The 27,646-nt window shown below is 34.1% G+C and overlaps 1 protein-coding gene and 4 long non-coding RNA genes across 9 annotated transcripts; 3 read left to right on the top strand and 2 right to left on the bottom strand.

Moving 5' to 3' along the window:
* Nucleotides 1-740: 740 nt before the first annotated feature.
* On the bottom strand, nt 741-27,333 carry LOC124433717. 2 transcript variants are annotated; one of them, XR_006944578.1, is made up of 4 exons: nt 27,291-27,333; nt 14,288-14,354; nt 8,327-8,393; nt 741-1,298 (listed from the first exon to the last, which is right to left on the bottom strand). It is a non-coding gene; the product is annotated as an uncharacterized LOC124433717 (long non-coding RNA). The 2 variants fall into 2 exon arrangements; XR_006944577.1 differs by lacking the exons at nt 8,327-8,393; nt 14,288-14,354; nt 27,291-27,333 and adding an exon at nt 2,113-2,165.
* LOC124433701 lies at nt 2,337-22,863 on the top strand. Of its 3 annotated transcripts, none has more exons than XM_046983499.1 (4): nt 2,337-2,460; nt 2,638-2,730; nt 22,021-22,317; nt 22,392-22,863. In XM_046983499.1, exons 1-4 carry the CDS (start codon nt 2,457-2,459, stop codon nt 22,574-22,576), a joined length of 579 nt encoding a protein of 192 aa, XP_046839455.1. In that variant the 5' UTR covers nt 2,337-2,456; the 3' UTR covers nt 22,577-22,863. The 3 variants fall into 3 exon arrangements, with proteins under 3 accessions (XP_046839455.1, XP_046839454.1, XP_046839453.1); XM_046983498.1 differs by lacking the exon at nt 2,638-2,730 and adding an exon at nt 21,672-21,764 and having other exon boundaries at nt 2,343-2,460; XM_046983497.1 differs by lacking the exons at nt 2,337-2,460; nt 2,638-2,730 and adding exons at nt 21,390-21,494; nt 21,672-21,764.
* LOC124433709 lies at nt 2,737-3,086 on the top strand. Its single transcript, XR_006944567.1, has 2 exons — nt 2,737-2,913; nt 2,981-3,086. It is a non-coding gene; the product is annotated as an uncharacterized LOC124433709 (long non-coding RNA).
* Nucleotides 9,418-18,669, top strand: LOC124433708. 2 transcript variants are annotated; one of them, XR_006944566.1, is made up of 7 exons: nt 9,418-9,724; nt 11,518-11,861; nt 13,013-13,087; nt 13,226-13,512; nt 14,216-14,267; nt 15,280-16,234; nt 17,373-18,669. It is a non-coding gene; the product is annotated as an uncharacterized LOC124433708 (long non-coding RNA). The 2 variants fall into 2 exon arrangements; XR_006944565.1 differs by lacking the exons at nt 9,418-9,724; nt 14,216-14,267 and having other exon boundaries at nt 10,684-11,861.
* Nucleotides 18,889-19,952, bottom strand: LOC124433721. The gene is made up of 2 exons (XR_006944582.1): nt 19,899-19,952; nt 18,889-19,231 (listed from the first exon to the last, which is right to left on the bottom strand). It is a non-coding gene; the product is annotated as an uncharacterized LOC124433721 (long non-coding RNA).
* Nucleotides 27,334-27,646: the final 313 nt, after the last annotated feature.

Raw genomic sequence — 27,646 nt, 5'->3', positions numbered from 1 at the left:
ACTTGAAGATGAAGTTGTCTCGATCCACATCAAATACTTCACAAATATTCCCTAAGACATGGGAGCCATTTTACGTAAAGGTTCGTCGCCGTCATTGACGGTCCAACGGGTTCCTATGTGCCATGTGACAAACATTATCCTCAACACAAAAAATGAACGAAATTGAGACTGCCGTTCCTGATTCAAAATACAAGAAGTTTTATAAATATATTGTCAACGATTACATTTCTTGTCATTGGAAGAAGAGTTCAGGACCGGCAATGAACTTTGATTTACACAAGAGACTTGCTTCAAACGAAATTAAGCCGGATTACTGAATGTGAGAATGACCTTGAATAGACATAGCTTAAACTAATAGAAGATAAATCTAAAGTTAAATACAATCCACCAAACGTAAAAGGATGTAATGACTACTGCAAGAATCCACAGCCTCGTTTTACTTTGCACGGTGAACTTATAGTTGATGATGTATTTCAACTCTTCATTCTATTCAACCAATGCCTGCCTGGGTGCAATGCAACAGAGAACATTTTCAGTGTTACAACAATATTCAAAACAGGCTTTACTACGTGTAAAAAGATCACGGAACACACATCGTACAATAGAGTATTTCTTTGACCACAATTTTTGCCTTGAACAGGATAACATAAAAATTGATGAAGAAGAACAAAACAAGAAACGGATGAAAGCTACATTGACGTATTGTATGAACTGTATACTTGTCTAAGAACTCGTGCGGCTTTATCAAAAATCTTTAATTGTTGTCTTTCCCATATAAGAATCTTAATTCATTGATGTTTTTCTCGAGGCGTTCTACTTCCTCGAGCTATTCACTTAAAAGTTTCTCTCAAACATGTTCGTCGTTATTTATTAGCATACACGCGTATTCAATTCTGACAGGGCAAACCATTGTCAAAACTATAAGTTTCCTTAGTACATGTTATTCATTAAAATTAGAGAAATTTAGCAAACACGACTTGTCATACATTACGTCGTAAAAATGAAGTTTATGCCCATATATAGTCTATAAAATGTGACGGTCTTTTAAATGTGACAGGTATTAGCGTTCACTAAAACTACATTCAAAGCTTTACTTTTTTTTTGAATTCCCTTATTAGTAATCACATGAATTTATCATTTTTCCGCGTTCAAGGAATTATGTAATTCTTCATACCCAGGCAGGCTGATCTGTTTTGCCCTTTCCACATTCAAACATCTCTCCATCTCTCTTTCCTAACAGACGGTCAATTTTGGCGTCCAAAACCTCTAGGTCAGAGCAGGGATTATTGGAAGTTTAACTTAAAACAGAAAAAGAATCAATTTAACGCTGTTGCCATGACCATACCAAACAAGATTCATTTCGCAATTTTGATATCTGTGGACGACTTTCACAAATGAAAAAACCCCAGCAAAGTCCAAATGCTGGTAAGTTTCGTAAATAGAAAGAATAGTTGTTCTGAGATTATACAAAATCCATTACCAGCCGACAATTTTATAAAGTATAATAAAAAACTTCCTCCGAATAAAAGATCCAAAACTCAATACTTAAGAAACAAACAAGACAGTTTTTTACACAGTAATATTTCGAATTTATTACAATTCATCATCGGATTGTTTCTCAAATATTGATTAAAACATGAACATTTTATTCGGAATATGTTTTCTTATTATACTAAAGGAAAGTATAGCTTTTCTCTATTTGTCGCAGCAAATTCATGCTAGCAAGCTGATTTATTCTGCTTGCGGATGAATTATGGCGACGATTGATTCAACAAGACATTCTGTAATAAAGTAAATGGTTTGAACCAAAGTAAATGTCAACAACAACAAGTAAATGGTCAACAACAACAAAAACAGTCCTTCTCAGGACTATACCAACCTGACGATCTATATTTACAAACATGTAAAGACATTCTGTAATAACGAAAATGCAAATTTCAATTTTTTATGACCTTTCGTGTTTAGAGCAGATTTTTGAACTTTACATGCCTTAATTTTAACACCTAGTTTCCTACTATCGATGGATGTTGTTGACATACTATAAACAGACGACCTAGCTCAACTAACACCTTCACACCGATGATATGGCGATAAAGAGAAAAACAAACATACGAAAATTTCGCTCCTTCATTAATTGAGCTTTCCTGCTTGCTGTTGCGTGCTCTAACAGTCATTTTTCACATGATTTTGATTGATTCTTGAACCCTCACCTCATAAACCTGCTGTGCTGACATTATAGAGCTGATTAAGTTTCATGACATGCTGCTGAATTATGATTGATTCTTGAACATAAGATGGCCTGCTGTGCTGACGCGCATTATAGAGCTGATTAAGTTTCATGACACGTACGAGCACTGCCACTCATAACAAAAACAACTGCGATTGTTTTTACGTAAGAGTTACATGCCTGCTCATTGTAAGTAACGTTCAACTCTGCAAATATCATAGAGCGAACTATGGGCGAGTAAAACAGACTACCTTGATCATCGAATTTAAAAGTTCGTGCTTTACCAAGTCATTAATTATAAAAAATCTTTCATTGAACCTGTAATGCGAATTTGAAATACATAATTATGTAATATAAGAGGCGTGTATAGACACAATTTGTTATGTATGACCAAGCTTTGTCTTTTTAAGGTATCTTTGAAAACTTAATATATACTTGGGTGATGTTCGTGGTCTTTGTTTTTGAAATAAGCGAAAAGGTGAATGGAAGAAACCATGGATTAGGTACAATAAAATATGAAGTCTATGAAATTAAACTTCATAGAATCAAACATAAAATAATATGGTGAATGTTAATAATGCTTTTCATATTATTGTATGTATAACAACAATGTGTACTCGTTCATAAATCAAGATTGTTTATCTTTTTAAATTTCGTGAATGGGAGATGGAAATATCCTGCACTAGGTACAAAAACGACGGCTTTAAACATAATGAAAATGGCATGGTCAACGTTAATAGTCATTTTCTATAGTTCCAGTCCTCAAGCAAGAAGTTGTCTCAATTTATGATGAAAACTTTACCGACATTCCGAAGGACAGGGAGCCATATTATGTTCAAGTTCAACGATGTGTCATCGATATAGATAAAATTCCTGAATGTTTATTATGTTGGCCCCAACCTATGACATTGACAGAAGTCGAGATTGTCGTTCCTGATTTAAAAACTACACAAAATTTTACAAATATATTGTATATAATCACACTTCTTGTTACATGAAACAAACTTAACAGCCTTGAACTTTAATCTACACAAGTATCTATTTTCAAACGAAAGTAAGGACTTCTGTATTTAATTAAAATTTAAACTGAGATCTAAATTTGAAACGCTTTTCCTTTTGTGTTTATAGTTAACGAAACAGAATTTACAACAAAAGTAAAATACAATCCACCAAACGTGAGAACATGTAATGACTATTGCAAGCATCCACAACCTCGTTTTCATCTGCACAGTGAATATACAAAGGTTTTTTACTTATCTCTTTATCCCATTCACTCAATGCTTGCCTGGTTGCAAAGCAACAGAGAAAATGAAGATTGTCAATACAAATAGCTAGATGGTTCAATCCAATTTCAAGTCGTCAGGAACATATATCTTGCAATCTCTGGAGCACAACACAACAGTCCCATTAATTCAGCATTTTGGAAGTGGAGAAGAAAGTATACGAATTTGTGCAGTGAACATCAAGATCAAGTAATTTAGTTGGTGCTAATGTTTAATGCAGGATGGAAATAATAGAAATTCATAAAAAATTTATAAGTATAAAAAATAAATCAATGTTTTAATAAAGGTTTCAAAATTAAAGCAACAGAACAGCTGCAGTCGTACTCTCGCAAGCGCCAACAATATCCCCGACAAATACTAAGTGATAACGATACTACCCTCCCCCCCTAACAACCTTGTACTAACTCCGGATGGTGATTATCTCGACAACATTAAGTCTTTATTGAACGTATCACCAGATTATACGCTCTTTTTGAAATAAAACTCGTACATAATACTTGGCATTAGGGAACCTATTACCTTGGTTAACATTCAGCACAATTAGTTATACCATCAAAAACGAGGACTTTGCTGCCAGACAATTTTTTGCATATTTTTTAGTATGGAACAAATGGAGAACTAGTTCGTGATTTTTGAGGAGTCGTTCGATGCTTTAGAGAAAACCCTTAATGTCTTATAATAAATCGCCAAGTTCAATGTCAATTTCTTTTGAGTAGACTTTCTCGTTTCTGGATTAATGAAAATAAAAAACATCGTGATCATGTTCATCAACAGTCAAATCATTGCTATATCCCTCTATACTAGATAATCCCTTCTTACAATATTAAAATGTTAATGTCAGCTTCATTAATTATTCTTTTCATGATGCAATTTAAAATTGTAGCGAAGTCCTTATCTTCTCTTCTCTTGAAGCTCAATACTTGAAAAAGCCTTGAACGGAGTTCGGTTGCTTATGCGATAAACATGTGTTAATCCTCAAATATCCAATGAGGAAATACACATAATATTGGAACAAGTCATCAACAGTTATAATACTAAGATCGCCAAAATTTTATTTGGTTCCAATATTTATACTTAGTGTGAAGTAATCAAATCTCGTGTTTACAGGAATCTTAAATGCGAAATGGAGTGTATTCCCTCTTAAGTTAAAGCAGCTTTGCTTGTTGGAGGTACTTCTGGAAAACTGACGTCGTCAGAATAATTTTCTGGTCATAATTTATTTATCTAGTTAGAGCTTTGTACAGTACTTTTACCAACGCTAGAGCCGCCACATCATGAAATTTTCTATGGCTGTTAGCTTGCCTTAACTGAATTCAACACATTATGCAATTCATTTTGTTCAACATTTAGTGACTAGACAAGTTTTCTCTATGTCATCACGACAAGTTCTCAAATTCAAAGTCATTCGTTGCCAAGCTTTTCACTTTCAACATATTTTGATGCTTAAGTAACAGCTTGAGTATACTTCTCGTGTTAAACTCCGTTTTGCTCAATTACTTCTTTAACATTTTATATTGATCCTACCACTAACTATACGCGCATTATCTTTGGTCTTTGTCTTGACCCTCACCACTCTCGTCATTAAACATTCATCATTCTCTGGGCGTTTGTTCTTCATCAGAATGAAGATCCCATTAGTGACATTATCATACAAGTTATTTTCTTGAGCTTGATTAAAGTTTTTCTCGTATTTTTTCTTATCTTTTGCCATTGTGATCATTCATATCTTTGGACAATATTACATCTCTGAATCCGTCTCAACAAAACCAACAGGAAGATCTTTAATTGTTTTCATTCTTCCAAAAAAATATTCTCTCATTTGTATCAGATGCGTCGATAAAATTTTGCGTAACATTTCAACATCATTGAGAATTCAACACCATTTCCTCACTCTGTTCACAATTTTTGAACTTGTTTCGACTGTGCGATTTAATGGAAGTTTTCAAATGGTTGTAGAATTTGGAACCCGGATTTTAAAATGGCCGTATAAAAGCGTAACGTCATCAAAAATATGTTAAATAGTTTATTTGAAAATTATAATGCCACCATCTCATACAAAAATCGCAACTAATAACTACGCCCTAAGAACTCTTTGAACACTAAGGGGCTGATAACATGATCCCGGTAGCCGGGATTCAGCCAAACGTTAAATGATTTTGAAAAAGATTTAATACTTAACATCAGACAAATCATCTCAAGCAATTTCACAATATTCTGATTTAAAAACTACCCAAAACATTTAAAATTAAAACAACCAATTTGCCCGAATTATCGAATTGCAACAGGAATAACGTGTGACGCTTTGCAAACACAGTTGTAATTTTTAACCTTGAAGTTTTGGCCTCTCTCAGTCCCTTGAAATCATACGGCTAGCACGCTGTCCGGGCCAGCTCGCCTCCATATAATCAGGCTCTAAGAGTAATTCATCAGCCTGTATTGAAGCAAGAAAAAAGCAGAAGTTACTGTAAAAATTGAAAAGCTAAACGAAGTTAATAGAAGCTTGCATATTTATTCTTTTGTTTTAAGTCCTCTTCGAGAGATTTAAATTTACAATTAACATTATAAACAATTATACGATGTAATTTTTTTATATTGTTTTCAACATGTACCATATGCTCCATTTCCGTCAATTAACACAATTATTATTTCAATTGACCGTATTTAAAATGGGACTTCACAATGCACCCGTGGACAGTACTGACAGGTTGGTCGTATTAAACGGTTGTTTGTTATAAAATACACCAGTGTTTTGCTTGTATAGAAATACGACCGTCATATAACCGTATTAACGGCAGACCGTAAGGCAGGGTTTCACTGTTTGACCAAATTAGGAAAAGTAAAACGCATTACAAAAATGTAAAAATAGAGCGAACAAATTAAAAATTCATTCTAAAAAGGCAGTCCTTGAAGTACTAAATGTCGAGTCATCGATATGAACGGAAACCGAGCACGAAAGAAAGAAATTAGTTAAAATACACCCACTACGTCTAATAACACAAAGAAGCCGCAATAAGTACTAACATGAGTACTCCAAATCCTCTTGCAAAACATTCTACCTCAAATAGTTCATAAAAAGGGAAATAATTGCAAGAGTTCTTAGTATTTCGCCAGTTAAAAGACACAAAAATGATACTTTGAACTATTCTTGTATAATTGAACTATTTTTGTATCATGACGCCAAAAAACAAGAAGAGTAAAAAATGCTCTTTGCTTTAGAAAACCTTGAAAAGATATTGCTGCTGGAAAGACATGAGACAAAATTGCGGTGAAAATTCAAAAATTACATGATCCTGTGACATATATGATGCTGGAAATACAAAAGAAAATCGCCGTTGTAATCAAAACCACGCCACTCCATCATCTCTTTGTTTTAGCAAAGAGATATTCATCTCTTTGTTTTAGCAAAGAGATATTCTTCTGGAATATCATGAGCAGAAAATCGCCTTTGAAATTTGAAGCCTCACCTTCCTATTATCTCGTTGTTTAAGCAAATCTCGATAAGATATGATTCTGGAAAGACAGGAAAAAAATTGCCGCAAAGAAATTTAAAACCACACCATCCTACCATCTCTTTGCCTTAACAAACTTCGAAGAGCTATTCTTTCGAAAGAAATGAGCAGATACTGCTGGAAAGACATGAAAAGAAGATTGCAGAAGAAATATAAAACCAGGCCGTTCGCTTCCATAAAATATTTCTTCTCATCCAAATAATCCTCATTCGCAAATGTCGATATTTCACCTCAATTAATTCGGGAATTCTAAGCAATTTCTCTTTGATTTTCAAGGTCAAATGGACTTCTTGAAACAGAATGCTTCAAATGATGAAATGCGTTGTGGCAAATGACTCATCCTCAATTATGCAGTTATGCAGAACATTCGGATGACAAAACAATAGTAGGTACACACTCCATTCCTTTCTTTTAATCCACGCCATTATGTTTGATTCAACTAAATAGCCAAGCACCAGCTTACAATTGTCGTCAATCGTCTGTTGTTACCGCTTATAAATGCATCGTGTTGATTGTCATTACGAAAAATCTCTACTCCTATCTGCCCAGTTTTGAAAAAACATCCAAATTTAAAGAACAATCTTTTAATCTTACGCAATTCATCGAAGTAAGTATAGTCTCTTCCGCCAGTGTGTTTTTTTTTTTATCAAAACGGCTTGTTTGAGAATATAAGACTGTAGGTCCCGGTAAATTCAAACCATTTCATCAGTGGCACAGCCAGCTTGATAATAAAGGGGTGAAGGTAGGGTGGGGCAATATTCACACGTAAAAGTTCTGCCTTCAGTTCTATCGATATACGCATTATTTATTGCATGCACATGTGAATATGCCTCATCCCCCTTCCTAATCGCAGGAACTACCTATGCCATTATAGGACCAACTCTTTCAGTGTGTCTTCAAACACATCCCACCACATACCCCGATAATTAAAACTTCCAGTAACAATTTTTCCTCGACTTTCAAATTACAGTCAGCATTTATGTGACCGATGTTGCAGATTGAAAATTATGGACTTGTTTAACCTCAACACAATTTTAGCACTACCTAACATTACACACAAAAAATTGATTCTAACGAAGTCAATATGTAGTATCCAAAAATGCTGGATCTATATGTTAACTTTGTTTGCACTGGGCTTGAGTCAGAAGCATTCAAACACGAAAGGCACAGCTACGCGTATATTCTTCCCAGTAGCAAAAACAATTCCGGTAAAAACGAAATTTTGGTAAATATAGGTATTGAAACATAAATGAACCAGATGAAGACTTTTGGTAGATCAATTAACAGGTAAATTCAAAACTACATACCTTAATAAACAAGAGACGGTAATTCACAGAGTGGCGTGGATTTTTGGCATTCTTTCGCCACGAGATTCTATAAAAAACAAATAACTTCCTCATGAGGTCACCGGCAAGAAATGTTGAAATTCAACAACATGCTCCCTTGTGGTTCACACATATGCCAAAAGTCGTAAAAATCGGCGGTTTTAATGCATATAAAACTTCCCAATTTCCCAGTAAACAAAAGTTCTCAATCAAACTTGTGTTAAAACTACCAAATTTGGGGATAGGATGGAATGTGGTTTACTTTGTTCTCACTTATCGTATAATAAAGGGAGTTTAAAAATAAATGATTCTCCTCTGTTTAATGTTTGCTACAACCATGACATGTAAAGACAAATCAATGTAAAATACGTTCAACTATTGAAATTTATCTTAGGCCGTTTATTTACTCTTGCAATATTTCGGTAATAATCACGTGTTCTATAATACGCGAAACTGATCCTTAATCCAATCTCTGACAAATATGTCAATTATAGCCGAGTACTAGGCTCCGGATTAGTGATCAATTTTGTGTATTTATAGAAGGCAAATTTATCACCAACGTTTAGATGTTTACTCATCGTAGAAACAATAAAGACTTCAAAGAAATAAACACTGATAATGATCTGAAGTTTACATCGCAAGACCAAACCCAAGGGCTGACTAGGCCACAAAAATAACCCAACTAAACGCAACAAAGGCCACTGTGCTGCACGTAAAACAGTAACCTTTGAGCTTTGCTTCATGTAACTACGTCAATTATAGGCTAATTAAAAACACTGTTTAAAGTGGTACTATGACGAAAATTTTGCCTCTCGTTTTTTTTCATAGATTAATAGTGTATGTAAAAAAATGTCTTCTGGCGAAATTTTAGCGCAATGTATTTCATGCTGCTCGAGTTACGTAGCGATAAAACTTGAACTTTAAGAGCCGCCATTAAAATGCGCCATATTTGAATTTTCAAGTAGGAAGGTGCTTGTGACGTCATAGTCTTAACTCGCGGCTGTTTACAATATAACACTATATACAAATAGAGATTTAAAAGGTTGTATAACTCAATTTTTTTTTAACATGCCTTCAACACGCTGTGTCGTGCAAGATTGCAGTAATAAGTCTGATAGAAGTACAGGCATTTCATTACATAAAAGCCCAAACGACGAGTCTTTGAGAAGAATTTGGGTTAAATTTGTTCAGACGAAGCGCGCAAATTTTAATCCGAGTTCGCGCGAAATTCGATTTATGATTTGTTCGAATCACTTCTCGGATGATTGTTTTGAGCGTTTATTCCATTTGGGTGGTATGACTAGACGGCTCAAACCTTGTGCCGTACCTAATATTTGGAAGAAATAACAAACACCAACAACGTCAAGAGAGCGGCGTCAGGTTAGCACAAGTTGCAATTATTATATACTTACACATATTGCAGATAAATTTTCACAATTTGAGAGAACCAATAATACATCTAGGCAAACTTTCAATATATAATATACATTTATACTAAGGTTTTAAAGGAAATACAAAATGAAGTGTCTGTATCATGCGATGACCTTTGGTCTTTAAACCTAACGAAGCTGCTTGAAAAACAAATTTGTTCAGGCAAACTTCGTTAAAGCCAGGGTGATCCAAAATGCATTTCCTTTCATCGATTTCGAACTGATACATTTTACCACGGCATTGCTCTATTTCCATGCAGCATCGGCACTCTTGAGGGTTGACAACAAGATCCAACGAACATCACCCTTTAATATTGGCCAAATTGTAAGTTTCCATAAAGTTATCATAGCTAACGGCAGACGATTCAGATCAAAGTAACACACTAAGAATGACATCTTACCATGAAGTAACATCAACACGGGCATCAAAACGATCTTGCAGCATGTCTTCAACCCGCCGTTCTTCTGCGACTGTAGCTTCGTACTCAGCAATTTCATCGGGCGAAGCAAGCGATTCAATATTATCGACAAATGGCAAAATTTCCCAATTAGATTCGTTCGAATTTGCCGTCACAAATGCCGATGAAGAAATCGATGCGTTTGTCTCGATCGAAGACTCAGAGAGCGAGCTAGATCTCGATGAATTTAACATTTTTTTGCTCTATCTATGTATTACTTTGTATACTTTCCAATGTGCGCTTCTTGCCGTGTTAAGACTATGACGTCACAGACTTTGCTGATTGCAAATATTCAAAATGGCCGATTTTAATGGCGGACATGAAAATTAGACATTTCAAATGTTCATAACTCCCTCGTTATATTATTATTTTTGCTTACATTTTACGAAAGCAATAATTGATATGTGTTCAAACTATTGAATGCTAAAATCGATGATTTTTTAACGTTAAGTTTTCGCCATACAACCACTTTCACACAATCGGAAGCGCACTTGTGCCGTTTCGCAATTCCCTCTCGCAATTATTTCAGTTTTGACAATACGTTACAGTTAAATTCACACCTACGAATGTACTTTATTAGTTTCAATATTTTACGGAGAGAACCAACAACGAAGTACTAAGAACCATTGCAGTTAAATGAGGGAAATCCAATTTTCTGTATATATTTTTCTAGAAAAAGGCCTTAGAGCAATGATGATCTTCAGATCTTTCTATATAATCGTCATGGACCATACGGTCTATACTACACGGTCAAAACTATTTGTTGTTTTGAAAAAGGTTTTTCTATATTATTTACAGCTCTCGCTCACACGATTTCTTTTTCTTATCTATAACGAGCTAAATTATCAAAATTTTGTTCCTTAAGCTTGGAAGAATAAAGTAAAAGAATGCTTGTGATTGAATGTACTATATAGCAATCATACATTGATAAAGACTGGAGAAACTGTATCTGTAAAGTAGATTTATTGTACACACATGATGTGATGACAACCATCAATTAATATGAAATCAATTAGCCGTTGAGCGTTTTTCTATCAAAACAACTGGGAAAATATGAAATACCCAAGTCACTTTACATCATGCTAATTAAAACCCACCAGAAGTCGTCAAAAACAACTCCGGACATTTATAAAAAATAGCAAGTTTTAAGGCGTGTTAGGTGCGATCACGCATGCGTTTCCGAAAAACTTGGGGTGGGACAACTTCCACTGTATTTTTTCATGAACCTACAGGAACTTTCGAGAATTAAAAAAAATTTTACGACATGATCTATTTTACTTTACAGAAATCAATAAAAGCATTATTTTTTTTCTTGCATTGCGTGTTGTTGCGTAAATAAGTTATGAAGGAATGCTAACCTCAACAGCGCAATACAGTATATCAAAAATAACCTAAAGAGTATTCATCCTTCTGCTGCACCATTATTTGTCAAAAGGAAATGGTTAACCCAACAAAATAAAGTGTGGTTCACCATGCAGTGAAAAACAAGTCTTTCATCATTATAAATATAAAAAACGCAAACACCATAAATCATTTACAAGTGTTCAAAAGTCAGCGAACAGTTGCTTACATCGAAAAGAAAGACGATTTGCAAAAAACGATCAGGCAATTTTTCTGCTAGTAAAATGGGTAAGTTATACATTCTATTTGTTTTTCTAATTGCACCATGAAGAAGTATTACTAGGTTCAATTTATCGTATGCACTTCATGATGACTATTTATGCGCCGATTTTAAAGCACCATTGAGTAGTGTTAACCTTGTATAGTAGCCAAAACTATGTGTCGTCGATGCATACAATGTATAGATTACATATTGTTTTAAATTCTGCAACAATTCGCTGTCGCATTGTGCAATTGCGCTAATTAAACAAAGAAACAGCATTGTATAAAAAAAATTGTTGAAAGAAACAGCACAATTGTTTGTTGTACACCATGCTGATTGCCATTACCAATTTATTCAATCGTTTTTTCGTATTCAATTTAGCTATAAAATTTGTTACAATAATAACCCCTCTCCCAATCATTAAGCATTATGTTTGACAAAGTCCTCGGTGTCAAAGAATCTTTGTTGAAGTAATTCCACAAAATTCTTTAAATGAACCTAGAGTAGAGACGTTCACATGAATTAAGAATATAGCATAGGGTCAATTTTTTTCACACACGGTTTGATATGTACATGGTTCAACAGCGCAGGAAGTATGTATACAAAACATTTAAACTTTTTTTACTATGCCCTAAAAAGTTAACTAAATGACATTAAAAAATATCATTACGGGAAGTTACAAAGGACAATAGGGCCAATAGGGTGAAATATCATTTTGAATCCCTGCATCTCTTAAACAAATTGTTGATGAATATATCGAATGATCAAATAATATATGTATATTGATTATTGATATAAAAAAGATAAGAATAATTCACGCCACTCTTGACCTCGAATGACCTGATGTTTACATTTGTGTCTTTGTTCTTTATCACTCTTTGTAAGACGCTCATTTGAGAGCAACATTCATTGCATTGCTATAAAAATACTTTTAACACTGTACCATCTCCAGTATTTTGGGTTCAAAATAGACGCTAGTTTTAGTATGACTTACAAAATGGCTTATCAATTTGTATAAAATATTTCATAGTTGAGCAAAGTAAATGATAGCTGTAATTTTAAATTCATAAATGCGTTTATGCCTTTGGTTGCGAATTTAATAAAATCCTACTAATCAATTGGCAGTTTTAATATATTTTGCATCAGGTACTGATTGCGCTTTTATCTTTCATCACAGATCGATATTTTTTAAGAAGTAAAAAGGAAGTTTATGTTATTGTTTTAACACTGTGCCAGCTCTGTGCAGCAGCAGGTAAACATACAAAACCAGACATGTTGAATTTACTGATTGTATAATGAAATAGTCGTTTTACATTTTTCATTTGGTTTCTCACAATTGAAAATTGTTCGTCCACAGACAAGCCAAATTAACATGTACTTATATTTCCAGCCAAGAAAACGTGTGAACCTCAGGAAGATGTTGTGTCCATATACAGTGACAAATTTGACGAAGTCCCCCCCCTCAAGGCTTCGGACCATATTTCATCAAAATACACCGCTGTGCAGAATATTCACAAACTCACTATCCGTCGAAACCAGTGAGATGGCAAAAGATAGGCATCGTACTGTGAGATTCACTGACCTTTAAATATTACGAATACATTTTACATAATCACACCAAGTGTAAATGCTCCACCAATTTAACAGTCTTTCAATGCAACAGAGAAAGGCGTGTAGGTAAGTGAAAACATACATAATATTACGTTATAGGACACCCCGAACTTAATTCCCACAAAAAAGATTAATGCTATTCCATAAGCTTTTCACTTCATTGTTTAAGCAAATTTTTATTATTTCACCATACAGTCACGGGGGGGAATGCAACTCTTATCCTGCATACTTGTCCACTCCCCGAAGTGAGGGGATTTTTGAGTAATATCAATTGTACGATAAGAACAAGAAAATGCATGCGCTGATTGGTCTCTTGCCGAGTTTGCAATTTGCATTAGCCTTCAGTTCTATCGATATACGCATTATTTATTGCATGCACATGTGAATATGCCTCATCCCCCTTCCTAATCGCAGGAACTACCTATGCCATTATAGGACCAACTCTTTCAGTGTGTCTTCAAACACATCCCACCACATACCCCTCCCCCCCGATAATTAAAACTTCCAGCAACAATTTTTCCTCGACTTTCAAATTACAGTCAGCATTTTAGCACTACCTAACACAATTTTAGCACTACCTAACATTACACACATAAAATTGATTCTAACGAAGTCAATATGTGGTATCCAAAAATGCTGGATCTATATGTTGACTTTGTTTGCACTGGGCTTCAGTCAGAAGCATTCTAACACGAAAGGCACAGCTACGCGTATATTCTTCCCAGTAGCAAAAACAATTCCGGTAAAAACGAAATTTTGGTAAATATAGGCATTGAAACTTAAATCAACCAGATGAAGACTTTTGGTAGATCAATTAACAGGTAAATTCAAAACTACATACCTTAATAAACAAGAGACGGTAATTCAAATAGTGGCGTGGATTTTTGGCATTCTTTCGCCACGAGATTCTATAAAAAAAACAAATAACTTCCTCATGAGGTCACCCGAAAGAAATGTTGAAATTCAGCAACATGCTCCCTTGTGGTTCAAACATATGCCAAAAAGTCAAAAATCGGCGATTTTAATGCATATAAAACCTAATTTCCCAGTAAACAAAAGTTCTCAATCAAACTTGTGTTAAAACTCCCAAATTTGGGGATAGGATGGAATGTGGTTTACTTTGTTCTCACTTATCGTATAATAAAGGGGGAGTTTAAAAATAAATGATTCTCCTCTGTTTAATGTTTGCTACAACCATGACATGTAAAGACAAATCAATGTAAAATACGTTCAACTATTGAAATTTATCTTAGGCCGTACTCTTGCAAATATTTCGGTAATAATCACGTGTTCTAATACGCGAAACTGATCCTTAATCCAATCTCTGACAAATATGTCATCTATAGCCGAGTACTGGGTTCGGATTAGTGATCAATTTTGTATTTATCGAACGCAAATTTATCACCAACGTTTCGGTGTTTACTCATCGTAGAAACAATAAAGACTTCAAAGAAATAAACACTGATAATGATCTGAAGTTTACATCACAAGACCAAACCCAAGGGCTGACTTAGGTCACAAAAATAACCAAACTAAACGCAACAGAGGACACAATGCTACACGTAAAACAGTAACCTTTAAGCTTTGCTTCATGTAACTACGTCAATTATAGGCTAATTAAAAACACTGTTTAACACAATCGGAAGCGCACTTGTGCCGTTTCGCAATTCCCTTTCGCAATTATTTCAGTTTTGACAATACGTTACAGTTAAATTCACACCTACGAATGTACTTTATTAGTTTCAATGTTTTACGGAAAGAAACAACAACGAAGTACTAAGAACCATTGCAGTTAAATGAGGAAAATCCTATTTTCTATATATATTTTTCTAGAAAAAGGCCATATAGTGATGATCATCTTCAGACCTTTCTATATAATCGTCATGGACCTCACGGTCTATACTACACGGTCAAAACTATTTGTTGTTTTGAAAAAGGTTTTTCTATATTATTGACAGCTCTCGCTCACACGATTTCTTTTTCTTATCTATAACGAGCTAAATTATCAAAATTTTGTTCCTTAAGCTTGGAAGAATAAAGTAAAAGAACGCTTGTGATTGAATGTACTATATAGCAATCATACATTGATAAAGACTGGAGAAACTGTATCTGTAAAGTAGATTTATTGTACACACATGATGTGATGACAACCATCAATTAATATGAAATCAATTAGCCGTTGAGCGTTTTTCTATCAAAACAACTGGGAAAATATGAAATACCCAAGTCACTTTACATCATGCTAATTAAAACCCACCAGAAGTCGTCAAAAACAACTCCGGACATTTATAAAAAATAGCAAGTTTTAAGGCGTGTTAGGTGCGATCACGCATGCGTTTCTGAAGAACTTGGGGTGGGACAACTTCCACTGTATTTTTTCATGAACCTACAGGAACCTTCGAGAATTAAAAAAATTTTACGACATGATCTATTTTACTTTACAGAAATCAATAAAAGCATTATTTTTTTTCTTGCATTGCGTGTTGTTGCGTAAATAAGTTATGAAGGAATGCTAACCTCAACAGCGCAATACAGTATATCAAAAATAACCTAAAGAGTATTCATCCTTCTCCTGCACCATTATTTGTCAAAAGGAAATGGTTAACCCAACAAAATAAAGTGCGGTTCACCATGCAGTGAAAAACAAGTCTTGCATCATTATAAATATAAAAAACGCAAACACCATAAATCATTTACAAGTGTTCAAAAGTCAGCGAACAGTTGCTTACATCGAAAAGAAAGACGATTTGCAAAAAACGATCAGGCAATTTTTCTGCTAGTAAAATGGGTAAGTTATACATTCTATTTGTTTTTCTAATTGCACCATGAAGAAGTATTACTAGGTTCAATTTATCGTATGCACTTCATGATGACTATTTATGCGCCGATTTTAAAGTACCATTGAGTAGTGTTAACCTTGTATAGTAGCCAAAACTATGTGTCGTCGATGCATACAATGTATAGATTACATATTGTTTTAAATTCTGCAACAATTCGCTGTCGCATTGTGCAATTGCGCTAATTAAACAAAGAAACAGCATTGTATAAAAAAAATTGTTGAAAGAAACAGCACAATTGTTTGTTGTACACCATGCTGATTGCCATTACCAATTTATTCAATCGTTTTTTCGTATTCAATTTAGCTATAAAATTTGTTACAATAATGACCTCTCCCAATCATGAAGCATTATGTTTGACAAAGTCCTCGGTGTCAAAGAATCTCTGTTGAAGTAATTCCACAAAATTCTTTAAATGAACCTAGAGTAGAGACGTTCACATGAATTAAGAATATAGCATAGGGTCAATTTTTTTCACACACGGTTTGATATGTACATGGTTCAACAGCGCAGGAAGTATGTATACAAAACATTTAAACTTTTTTTACTATGCCCCAAAGTTAACTAAATGACATTAAAAATATCATTACGGGAAGTTACAAAGGACAATAGGGCAAATAGGGTGAAATATCATTTTGAATCCCTGCATCTCTTAAACAAATTGTTGATGAATATATCGAATGATCAAATAATATATGTATATTGATTATTCATATAAAAGATAAGAATAATTCACGCCACTCTTGACCTCCAATGACCTGATGTTTACATTTGTGTCTTTGTTCTTTATCACTCTTTGTAAGACGCTCATTTGAGAGCAACATTCATTGCATTGCTAAAAAAATACTTTTAACACTGTACCATCTCCAGTATGTTGGGTTCAAAATAGACGCTAGTTTTAGTATGACTTACAAAATGGCTTATCAATTTGTATAAAATATTTCATAGTTGAGCAAAGTAAATGATAGCTGTAATTTTAAATTCATAAATGCGTTTATGCCTTTGGTTGCGAATTTTATTTGGAACCAAAATTTTATTTGCTTCCAATATTTATACTTAGTGTGAAGTAATCAAATCTCGTGTTTACAGGAATCTTAAATGCGAAATGGAGTGTATTCCCTCTTATGTTAAAGGCAGCTTTGCTTGTTGGAGGTACTTCTGGAAAACTGACATCGTCAGAATAATTTTCTGGTTATAATTTATCTAGTTAGAGCTTTGTACAGTATTTTACCAACGCTAGAGCCGCCACACCATGAAATTCTCTATGGCTGTTAGCCTGCCTTAACTGAATTCAACACATTATGCAATTCATTTGTGTTGTCGTAAAAAAGGAATAATGTATTTGTTGATGACTTGTGGAAAGAATAAAGAGTGCGAAGATTGCATAAGAAGACGTCAAACCATGATCAAAATGGTTTAATAGAATGCTGAAAAGACACAAATCAAAAGAAATGAAGAATACAGAGAACCAGACTGAGTCATCAATAAAAATTGATGCAGACACAGAAAATGACCCCACAAGAACAAGACTTGAATTAGTTGTGACGTGTCAGCGTAAATGCAGAAAAATTATGGGTACTAATACAATTAAATCTAACAAAATTAATATCAGCGTACTGATATAACTATGTTTTTCCTGGTATCTCGCATTTGAAGTAGCTTGTAAATCTCCGTTTGTCCATTTTGAAAATTATAGACACACCTTGTTCAATCTGCTACAATGCTTATTTTTTATTTATTTCTTCTTGATATATAACAAACTGGAATTTTCCTGTGGTCAAGATAGAAATTAAGGCAAAACATTCCGCTATAACAATAATATATGCCATCTAAACTTTATTCGATAAACTTTGTATTGGACGAACTTTCTACTGTATGGAAATAAGCCATGGCTACAATTTGAGTAGGCCATGAATAAGCTTTGTATTGGACAACTCTTTAACAAGCAGTCTATTATAGGCTCAAAAATCATTATAAATAAAATTAGAAACGATTGTAGAGAGTCATATTTCACGGTCTCTATATTTGTCTGATTTAATCCATGCAGCAAAATAATTTCTGTCGAAAAAAAACAGACATGTTGAAAATAATAAACATACCTATTTTTTCTCGCAACATTACTATCGTAAAGATGTTAGCAGATATTATTGCGACAGATATTTGTGTCGACAAAACACTATACTTTAAGAGGTGATGTCTTTGTCTTTACTATAAATATCGGTAGATTTTTTTTATTTTAGGCAGGATATGCTGTTCTGCTTTTTTGCTATGTGTTGTTAATCATATTCATTGTCATGGTATCGTTTGCGTAACAGAGAATTCGAATAAACCTATGTATGCTGGTGTATTTTTTCATCCATATATATTATAATTGTTATATATAAAATGTTGTCAAGAATATTAATGTCTTTTATCAATATTTAGCACTTGAAGATGAAGTTGTCTCGATCCACATCAAATACTTCACAAATATTCCCTAAGACAGGAAGCCATTTTATGTAAAGGTTCGTCGCCGTCAATGACGGTCCAACGGGTTCCTATGTGCCATGTGACAAACATTATCCTCAACACAAAAAATGAACGTAATTGAGATTACCGTTCCTGATTCAAAATACAAGAAGTTTTATAAATATGTTGTCAACGATTACATTTCTTGTCATTGGAAGAGTTCAGGACCGGCAATTAATTTTGATTTAAACAAGAACCTTACTTCAAACGAAAGTAAGCCAGATTACTGAATGTGACAATGACGTTGAATAACCACAGCTTAACTTAAAAACTTCATTTTGTTCTTACAGTTAACGAAACAGAATTTAAATCTAAGGTTAAATACAATCCACCAAACGTAAAAAGATGTAATGACTACTGCAAGCCTCGTTTTCCTTTGCATGGTGAACTTATAGTTGATGATGTACTTCAACTCTTCATTCGATCCAACCAATGCCTGCCTGGGTGCAATGCAACAGAGAACATTTTCAGTGTTACAACAATATTCAAAACAGGCTTTATTACGTGTAAAAAGATCACGGAACACACATCGTACAATAGAGTATTTCTTTGACCACAAGTTTTGCCTTGAACAGGATAACATAAAAATTGATGAAGAAGAACAAAACAAGAAACGGCTGAAAGCTACATTGACGTATTGTATGAACTGTATACTTGTCTAAGAACTCGTGTGGCTTTATAAAAAATCTTTAATTGTTGTCTTTCCCATATAAGAATCTTAATTCATTGATGTTTTTCTCGAGGCGTTCTACTTCCTCGAGCTATTCACTTAAAAGTTTCTCTCAAACATGTTCGTCGTTATTTATTAGGATACACGCGTATTCAATTCTGACAGGGCAAACCATTGTCAAATCTATAAGTTTCCTTAGTACATGTTATTCATTAAAATTAGAGAAATTTAGCAAACACCACTTGTCATACATTACGTCGTAAAAATGAAGTTTATGCCCATATATAGTCTATAAAATGTGACGGTCTTTTAAATGTGACAGGTATTAGCGTTCACTAAAACTACATTCAAAGCTTTACTTTTTTTTGAATTCTTTATTAGTAATCACATGAATTTATCATTTTTCCGCGTTCAAGGAATTATGTAATTCTTCATACCCAGGCAGGCTGATCTGTTTTGCCCTTTCCACATTCAAACATCTCTCCATCTCTTTCCTAACAGACGGTCAATTTTATGTCCAAACCTCTAGGTCAGAGCAGGGATTATTGAAGTTTAACTTAAAACAGAAAAAGAATCAATTTAACGCTGTTGCCATGACCATACCAAACAAGATTCATTTCGCAATTTTGATATCTGTGGACGACTTTCACAAATGAAAAAACCCCAGCAAAGTCCAAATGTTGTAAGTTTCGTAAATAGAAAGAATAGTTGTTCTGAGATTATACAAAATCCATTACCAGCCGACAATTTTTATAAAGTATAATAAAAAACTTCCTCCGAATAAAAGATCCAAAACTTAATACTTAAGAAACAAACAAGACAGTTTTTTTACACAGTAATATTTCGAATTTATTACAATTCATCATCGGATTGTTTCTCAAATATTGATTAAAACATGAACATTTTATTCGGAATATGTTTTCTTATTATACTAAAGGAAAGTATAGCTTTTCTCTATTTGTCGCAGCAAATTCATGCTAGCAAGCTGATTTATTCTGCTTGCGGATGAACTATGGCGACGATTGATTCAACAAGACATTCTTTAATAAAGTAAATGGTTTGAACCAAAGTAAATGTCAACAACAACAAGTAAATGGTCAACAACAACAAAAACAGTCCTTCTCAAAACTATACCAACCTGACGATCTATATATACAAACATGTAAAGACATTCTGTAACAACGAAAATGCAAATTTCAATTTTTTATGACCTTTCGTGTTTAGAGCAGATTTTTGAACTTTACATGCCTTAATTTTAACACCTAGTTTCCTACTATCGATGGATGTTGTTGACATACTATAAACAGACGACCTAGCTCAACTAACACCTTCACACCGATGATATGGCGATAAAGAAAAAAACAAACATACGAAAATTTCGCTCCTTCATTAATTTAGCTTTCCTGCTGGCTGTTGCGTGCTCTAACAGTCATTTTTCACATGATTATGATTGATTCTTGAACCCTCACTCTCATGAATAGATGGCCTGCTGTGCTGACGTGCATTATAGAGCTGATTAAGTTTCATGACACATACGAGCACCGCCACTCATAACAAAAACAGCTGCGATTGTTTTTACGTAAGAGTTACATGCCTGCTCATACATACGAAAATACGTACATACATACATACATACATACAAACATACGAAAATTTAGCTCCTTCATTAATTTAGCTGTCCTGCTTGCTGTTGCGTGCTCTAACAGTCATTTTTCACATGATTATGATTGATTCTTGAACCCTCACTCTTATAAATAGATGGCCTGCTGTGCTGACGTGCATTATAGAGCTGATTAAGTTTCATCACATTAAAGGTGAATTAGAGCTGAATTATGATTGATTCTTGAACCCTCACTCTCATAAATAGATGGCCTGCTGTGCTGACGTGCATTATAGAGGTGATTAAGTTTCATGACACGTACGAGCACCGCCACTCATAATAAAAACAGCTGCGATTGTTTTTACGTAAGAGTTACATGCCTGCTCATTGTAAGTAACGTTCAACTCTGCAAATATCATAGAGCAAACTATGGGTGAGTAAAACAGACTACCTTGATCATCGAATTTAAAAGTTCGTGCTTTACTGAGTCATTAATTATAAAAAATCTTTCATTGAACCTGTAATGCGAATTTGAAATACATAATTATATAATATAAGAGGCGTGTATAGACACAATTTTTTATGTATGACCAAGCTTTGTTTTTTTAAGGTATCTTTGAAAACTTAATATATACTTGGGTAATGCTCGTGGTCTTTGTTTTTGAAACAAGCGCAAAGGTGAATGGAAGAAACCATGGATTAGGTACGATAAAATATGAAGTCTATGAAATTAAACTTCATAGAATCAAACATAAAATAATATGGTGAATGTTAATAATGCTTTTCATATTATTGTATGTATAACAACAATGTGTACTCGTTCATAAATCAAGATTGTTTATCTTTTTAAATTTCGTGAATGGGAGATGGAAATATCCTGCACTAGGTACAAAAAGGACGGCTTTAAACATAATGAAAATGGCATGGTCAACGTTAATATTCATTTTCTATAATTATAGTCCTCAAGCAAGAAGTTGTCTCAATTTATGATGAAAACTTCACTGACATTCCCAAGGACAGGGAGCCATATTATGTTAAAGTTCAACGATGTATCATCGAAAAAGAAAAAAATCCTATGTGTTCATTATGTTGGCCCCAACCTATGACATTGACAGAAGTCGAGATTGTCGTTCCTGATTTAAAATACTACACAAAATTTTACAAATATATTGTGTATAATCACACTTCTTGTTACCTGGAAAAGAACTTGACAGCCTTGAACTTTAATCTACACAAGAATCTACCTTCAAACGAAAGTAAGGACTTCTGTATTTAATTAAAATTTAAACTGAGATCTAAATTTGAAACGCTTTTCCTTTTGTGTTTACAGTTAACGAAACAGAATTTACAACAAAAGTAAAATACAATCCACCAAACGTGAGAACATGTAATGACTATTGCAAGCATCCACAACCTCGTTTTCATCTGTACAGTGAATATATAAAGGTTGTTTTACATTATCTCTTTATCCCATTCACTCAATGCTTGCCTGGTTGCAAAGCAACAGAAAAATGAAGATTGTCAATACAAAAGCATAGATGGTTCAATCCAATTTCAAGTCGTCAGGGAACATATATCTTGCAATCTCTGGAGCACAACACAACAGTCCCATTAATTCAGCATTTTGGAAGTGGAGAGAAAGTATACGAATTTGTGCAGTGAACATAAAGATCAAGTAATTTAGTTGGTGCTATTGTTTAATGCAGGATGGAAATAATAGAAATTCACAAAAGTTTATAAGTATAAAAAATAAATCAATGTTTCAATAAAGGTTTCAAAATTAAAGCAACAGAACAGCTGCAGTCGTACTCTTGCAACCGCCAACAATATCCCCAACAAATACTAAGTGATAACAAATCTAGCCTCCCCCCCTAACAACCTTGTACTAACTCCGGATGGTGATTATCTCGACAACATTAAGTCTTTATCGAACGTATCTCCAGATTATACGCTCTTCTTAAAATAAATCTCGTACATAATACTTGGCATTAGTGAACCTATTACTTGGTAATTTACTTTTTTAGTTGACATTCAGCACAATTAGTTATACCATCGAAAAATGAGGACTTTGCTGTCAGACAATTTTTTTGCACAAATGGAGAACTACCTCCATTTGAGAGGAGTTGTTCCATGCTTTAGAAAAAACCTTAATGTCTTGTAATAAATCGCCAAGTTCAATGTCAATTTCTTTTGAGTAGACTTTCTCGTTTCTGGATTAATGAAAATAAAAAACGTCGTGATCATGTTCATCAACAGTCACATCATTGCTATATCCCCTATACTAGATAATCTTCTTACAATATTAAAATGTTAATGTCATGATGCAATTTAAAATTGTAGCGAAGTCCTTATCTTCTCTTCTCTTGAAGCTCAATACTGAAAAAGCCTTGAACGGAGTTCGGTTGCTTATGCGATAAACATGTGTTAATCCTCAAATATCCAATGAGGAAATACACATAATATTGGAACAAGTCATCAACAGTTATAATACTAAGATCGCCAAAATTTTATTTGGTTCCAATATTTATACTTAGTGTGAAGTAATCAAATCTCGTGTTTACAGGAATCTTAAATGCGAAATGGAGTGTATTCCCTCTTAAGTTAAAGCAGCTTTGCTTGTTGGAGGTACTTCTGGAAAACTGACATCGTCAGAATAATTTTCTGGCTATAATTTATTTATCTAGTTAGAGCTTTGTACAGTACTTTTACCAACGCTAGAGCCGCACCATGAAATTTCTACGGCTGTTAGCCTGCCTTAATTCAATTCAACACATTATGCAATTCATTTTTTTCAACAATTAGTGACTGAACAAGTTTTCTCTGTGTCATCACGACAAGTTCTTCGATTCAAAGTCATTCGTTGCCAAGCTTTTCACTTTCAACATATTTTGCTGCTTAGTAACAGCTTGAGATATTTCTCGTGTTAAACTCCGTTTTCCTCAATAACATCTTAAATTGATCCTACCACTAACTATAAGCGCATTATCCTTGGTCTTCGTCTTAACCCTCACCACTCTCGTCATTAAACATTCATCACTCTCAGGGCGTTTGTTCTTCGTCAGAATGAAGATCACATTAGTGACATTATAATACAAAATATTTTCTTGAGCTCGATTAAAGTTTTCTCGTATTTTTCTTATCTTTTGCCATTGCGATCATTCATATTTTGGACAATATTATATCTCTGAATCCGTATCAACAAAACCAACAGGAAGATCTTTAATTGTTTTCATTCTTCCGAAAAAAAATTCTCTCATTTGCATCAGATGCGTCGATAAAATTTTGCGTAACATTTCAACATCATTGAGAATTCAACACCATTTTCCTCACGCTGTTCACACAATTTTGAACTTGTTTCGACTGTGCGGTTTAATGGAAGTTTTCAAATGGTTGTAGAATTTAGCCCCGGATTTTAAAATGGCCGTATAAAAGCGTAACGACATCAAAGATATGTTAAATAGTTTATTTGAAAATTATAATGCCACCATCTCATACAAAAATCGCAACTAATAACTACGCCCTAAGAACTCTTTGAACACTAAGGGGCTGATAACATGATCAGGGTAGCCGGGACTCAGCCAAACGTTAAATGATTTTGGAAAAGATTTAATACTTGACATCAGACAAATCATCTCAAGCAATTTCACAATATTCTGATTTAAAAACTACCCAAAACATTTAAAATTAAAAAACCAATTTGCCCGAATTATCGAATTACAACAGGAATAACGTGCGCTTTGCAAACACAGTTGTAATTTTAACCTTGAAGTTTTGGCCTCTCAGTCCCTTGAAATCATAGGGCTAGCACGCTATCCGGGCCAGCTCGCCTCCATATAATCAGGCTCTAAGAGTAATTCATCAGCCAGTATTGAAGCAAGAAAAAGCAGAAGTTACTGTAAAATTTAAAAGCTAAACGAAGTTAAAAGAAGCTTGCATATTTATTCTTTTGTTTTAAGTCCTCTGCGAGAGATTTAAATGTACAATTAACATTATAAACAATTATACGATGTAATTTTTTATATTGTTTTCAACATGTACCATATGCTCCATTTCCGTCAATTAACACAATTATTATTTCAATTGACCGTATTTAAAATGGGACTTCACAATGCACCCGTGGACAGTACTGACAGGTTGGTCGTATTAAACGGTTGTTTGTTATAAAATACACCAGTGTTTTGCTTGTATAGAAATACGACCGTCATATAACCGTATTAACGGCAGACCGTAAGGCAGGGTTTCACTGTTTGACCAAATTAGGAAAAGTAAAACGCATTACAAAATGTAAAATAGAGCGAACAAATTAAAATTCATTCTAAAAAGGGAAGGCAGTCCTTGAAGTACTAAATGTCGAGTCATCGATATGAACGGAAACCGAGCACGAAAGAAAGAAATTAGTCAAAATACACCCACTACGTCTAATAATACAAAGAAGCCGCAATAAGTACTAACATGGTACTCCAAATCCTCTTGCAACATTCTACCTCAAATACAAAAGGAAATAATTGCAAGAGTTCTTAGTATTTCGCCAGTTAAAAGACACAAAAATGATACTTTGAACTATTCTTGTATCATTGAACTATTTTGTATCATGACGCCAAAAAAAAGAAGAGTAAAAAATGCTCTTTGCTTTAGAAAACCTTGAAAAGATTCTGCTGTTGGAAAGACATGAGACAAAATTGCGGTGAAAATTCAAAAATTACATGATCCTATGACATATATGATGCTGGAAATACAAAAGAAAATCGCCGTTGTAATCAAAACCACGCCACTCCATCATCTCTTTGTTTTAGCAAAGAGATATTCATCTCTTTTTTAGCAAAGAGATATTCTTCTGGAATATCATTAGCAGAAAATCGCCTTTGAAATTTGAAACCTCACCTTCCTATTATCTCGTTGTTTTAGCAAATCTCGATAAGATATGATTCTGGAAAGACAGGAAAAATTGCCGCAAAGAAATTTAAAACCACACCATCCTACCATCTCTTTGCCTTAACAAACTTCGAAGAGCTATTCTTTCGAAAGAAATGAGCAGATACTGCTGGAAAGACATGAAAAGAAGATTGCAGAAGAAATATAAAACCAGGCCGTTCGCTTCCATAAAATATTTCTTCTCATTCAAATAATTCTCATTCGCAAATGTCGATATTTCACCTCAATTAATTCGGAAATTCTAAGCAATTTCTCTTTGATTTTCAAGGTCAAATGGACTTCTTGAAACAGAATGCTTCAAATGATGAAATGCGTTGTGGCAAATGACTCATCCTCAATTATGCAGTTATGCAGTTATGATAAGAACATTCGGATGACAAAACAATAGTAGGTACACACTCCATTCCTTTCCTTTAATCCACGCCATTATGTTTGATTCAACTAAATAGCCAGCACCAGCTTACAATTGTCGTCAATCGTCTGTTGTTACCGCTTATAAATGCATCGTGTTGATTGTCATTACGAAAATCTCTACTCCTATCTCCCCAGTTTTGAAAAACATCCAAATTTAAAGAACAATCTTTTAGTCTTACGCAATTCATCGAAGTAAGTATAGTCTCTTCCGCCAGTGTGTTTTTGTATCAAAACGGCTTGTTTGAGAATATGAGACTGTAGGTCCCGGTAAATTCAAACTATATCATCAGTGGCACAGCCAGCTTGATAATAGAAGTGAAGGTAGGGTGGGGCAATATTCACACGTAAAAGTTCTGCCTTCAGTTCTATCGATATACGCATTATTTATTGCATGCACATGTGAATATGCCTCATCCCCCTTCCTAATCGCAGGAACTACCTATGCCATTATAGGACCAACTCTTTCAGTGTGTCTTCAAACACATCCCACCACATACCCGATAATTAAAACTTCCAGCAACAATTTTTCCTCGACTTTCAAATTACAGTCAGCATTTATGTGACCATGTTGCAGATTGAAAATTATGGACTTGTTTAACCTAACACAATTTTAGCACTACCTAACATTACACACAAAAAATTGATTCTAACGAAGTCAATATGTGGTATCCAAAAATGCTGGATCTATATGTTGACTTTGTTTGCACTGGGCTTCAGTCAGAAGCATTCTAACACGAAAGGCACAGCTACGCGTATATTCTTCCCAGTAGCAAAAACAATTCCGGTAAAAACGAAATTTTGGTAAATATAGGCATTGAAACTTAAATGAACCAGATGAAGACTTTTGGTAGATCAATTAACAGGTAAATTCAAAACTACATACCTTAATAAACAAGAGACGGTAATTCACAGAGTGGCGTGGATTTTGGCATTCTTTCGCCACGAGATTCTATAAAAACAAATAACTTCCTCATGAGGTCACCGGAAAGAAATGTTGAAATTCAGCAACATGCTCCCTTGTGGTTCACACATGCCAAAGTCAAAAATCGGCGATTTTAATGCATATAAAACTTCCCAATTTCCCAGTAAACAAAAGTTCTCAATCAAACTTGTGTTAAAACTCCCAAATTTGGGGATAGGATGGAATGTGGTTTACTTTGTTCTCACTTATCGTATAATAAAGGGGGAGTTTAAAAATAAATGATTCTCCTCTGATTAATGTTTGCTACAACCACAAAA

This window comes from Xenia sp. Carnegie-2017, unplaced genomic scaffold (genome assembly GCF_021976095.1).
Source record: "Xenia sp. Carnegie-2017 unplaced genomic scaffold, XeniaSp_v1 HiC_scaffold_14, whole genome shotgun sequence".
NCBI classification, from domain to species: domain Eukaryota; kingdom Metazoa; phylum Cnidaria; class Anthozoa; order Malacalcyonacea; family Xeniidae; genus Xenia; species Xenia sp. Carnegie-2017.
This window is presented reverse-complemented; position numbering and strand designations above follow the sequence as displayed.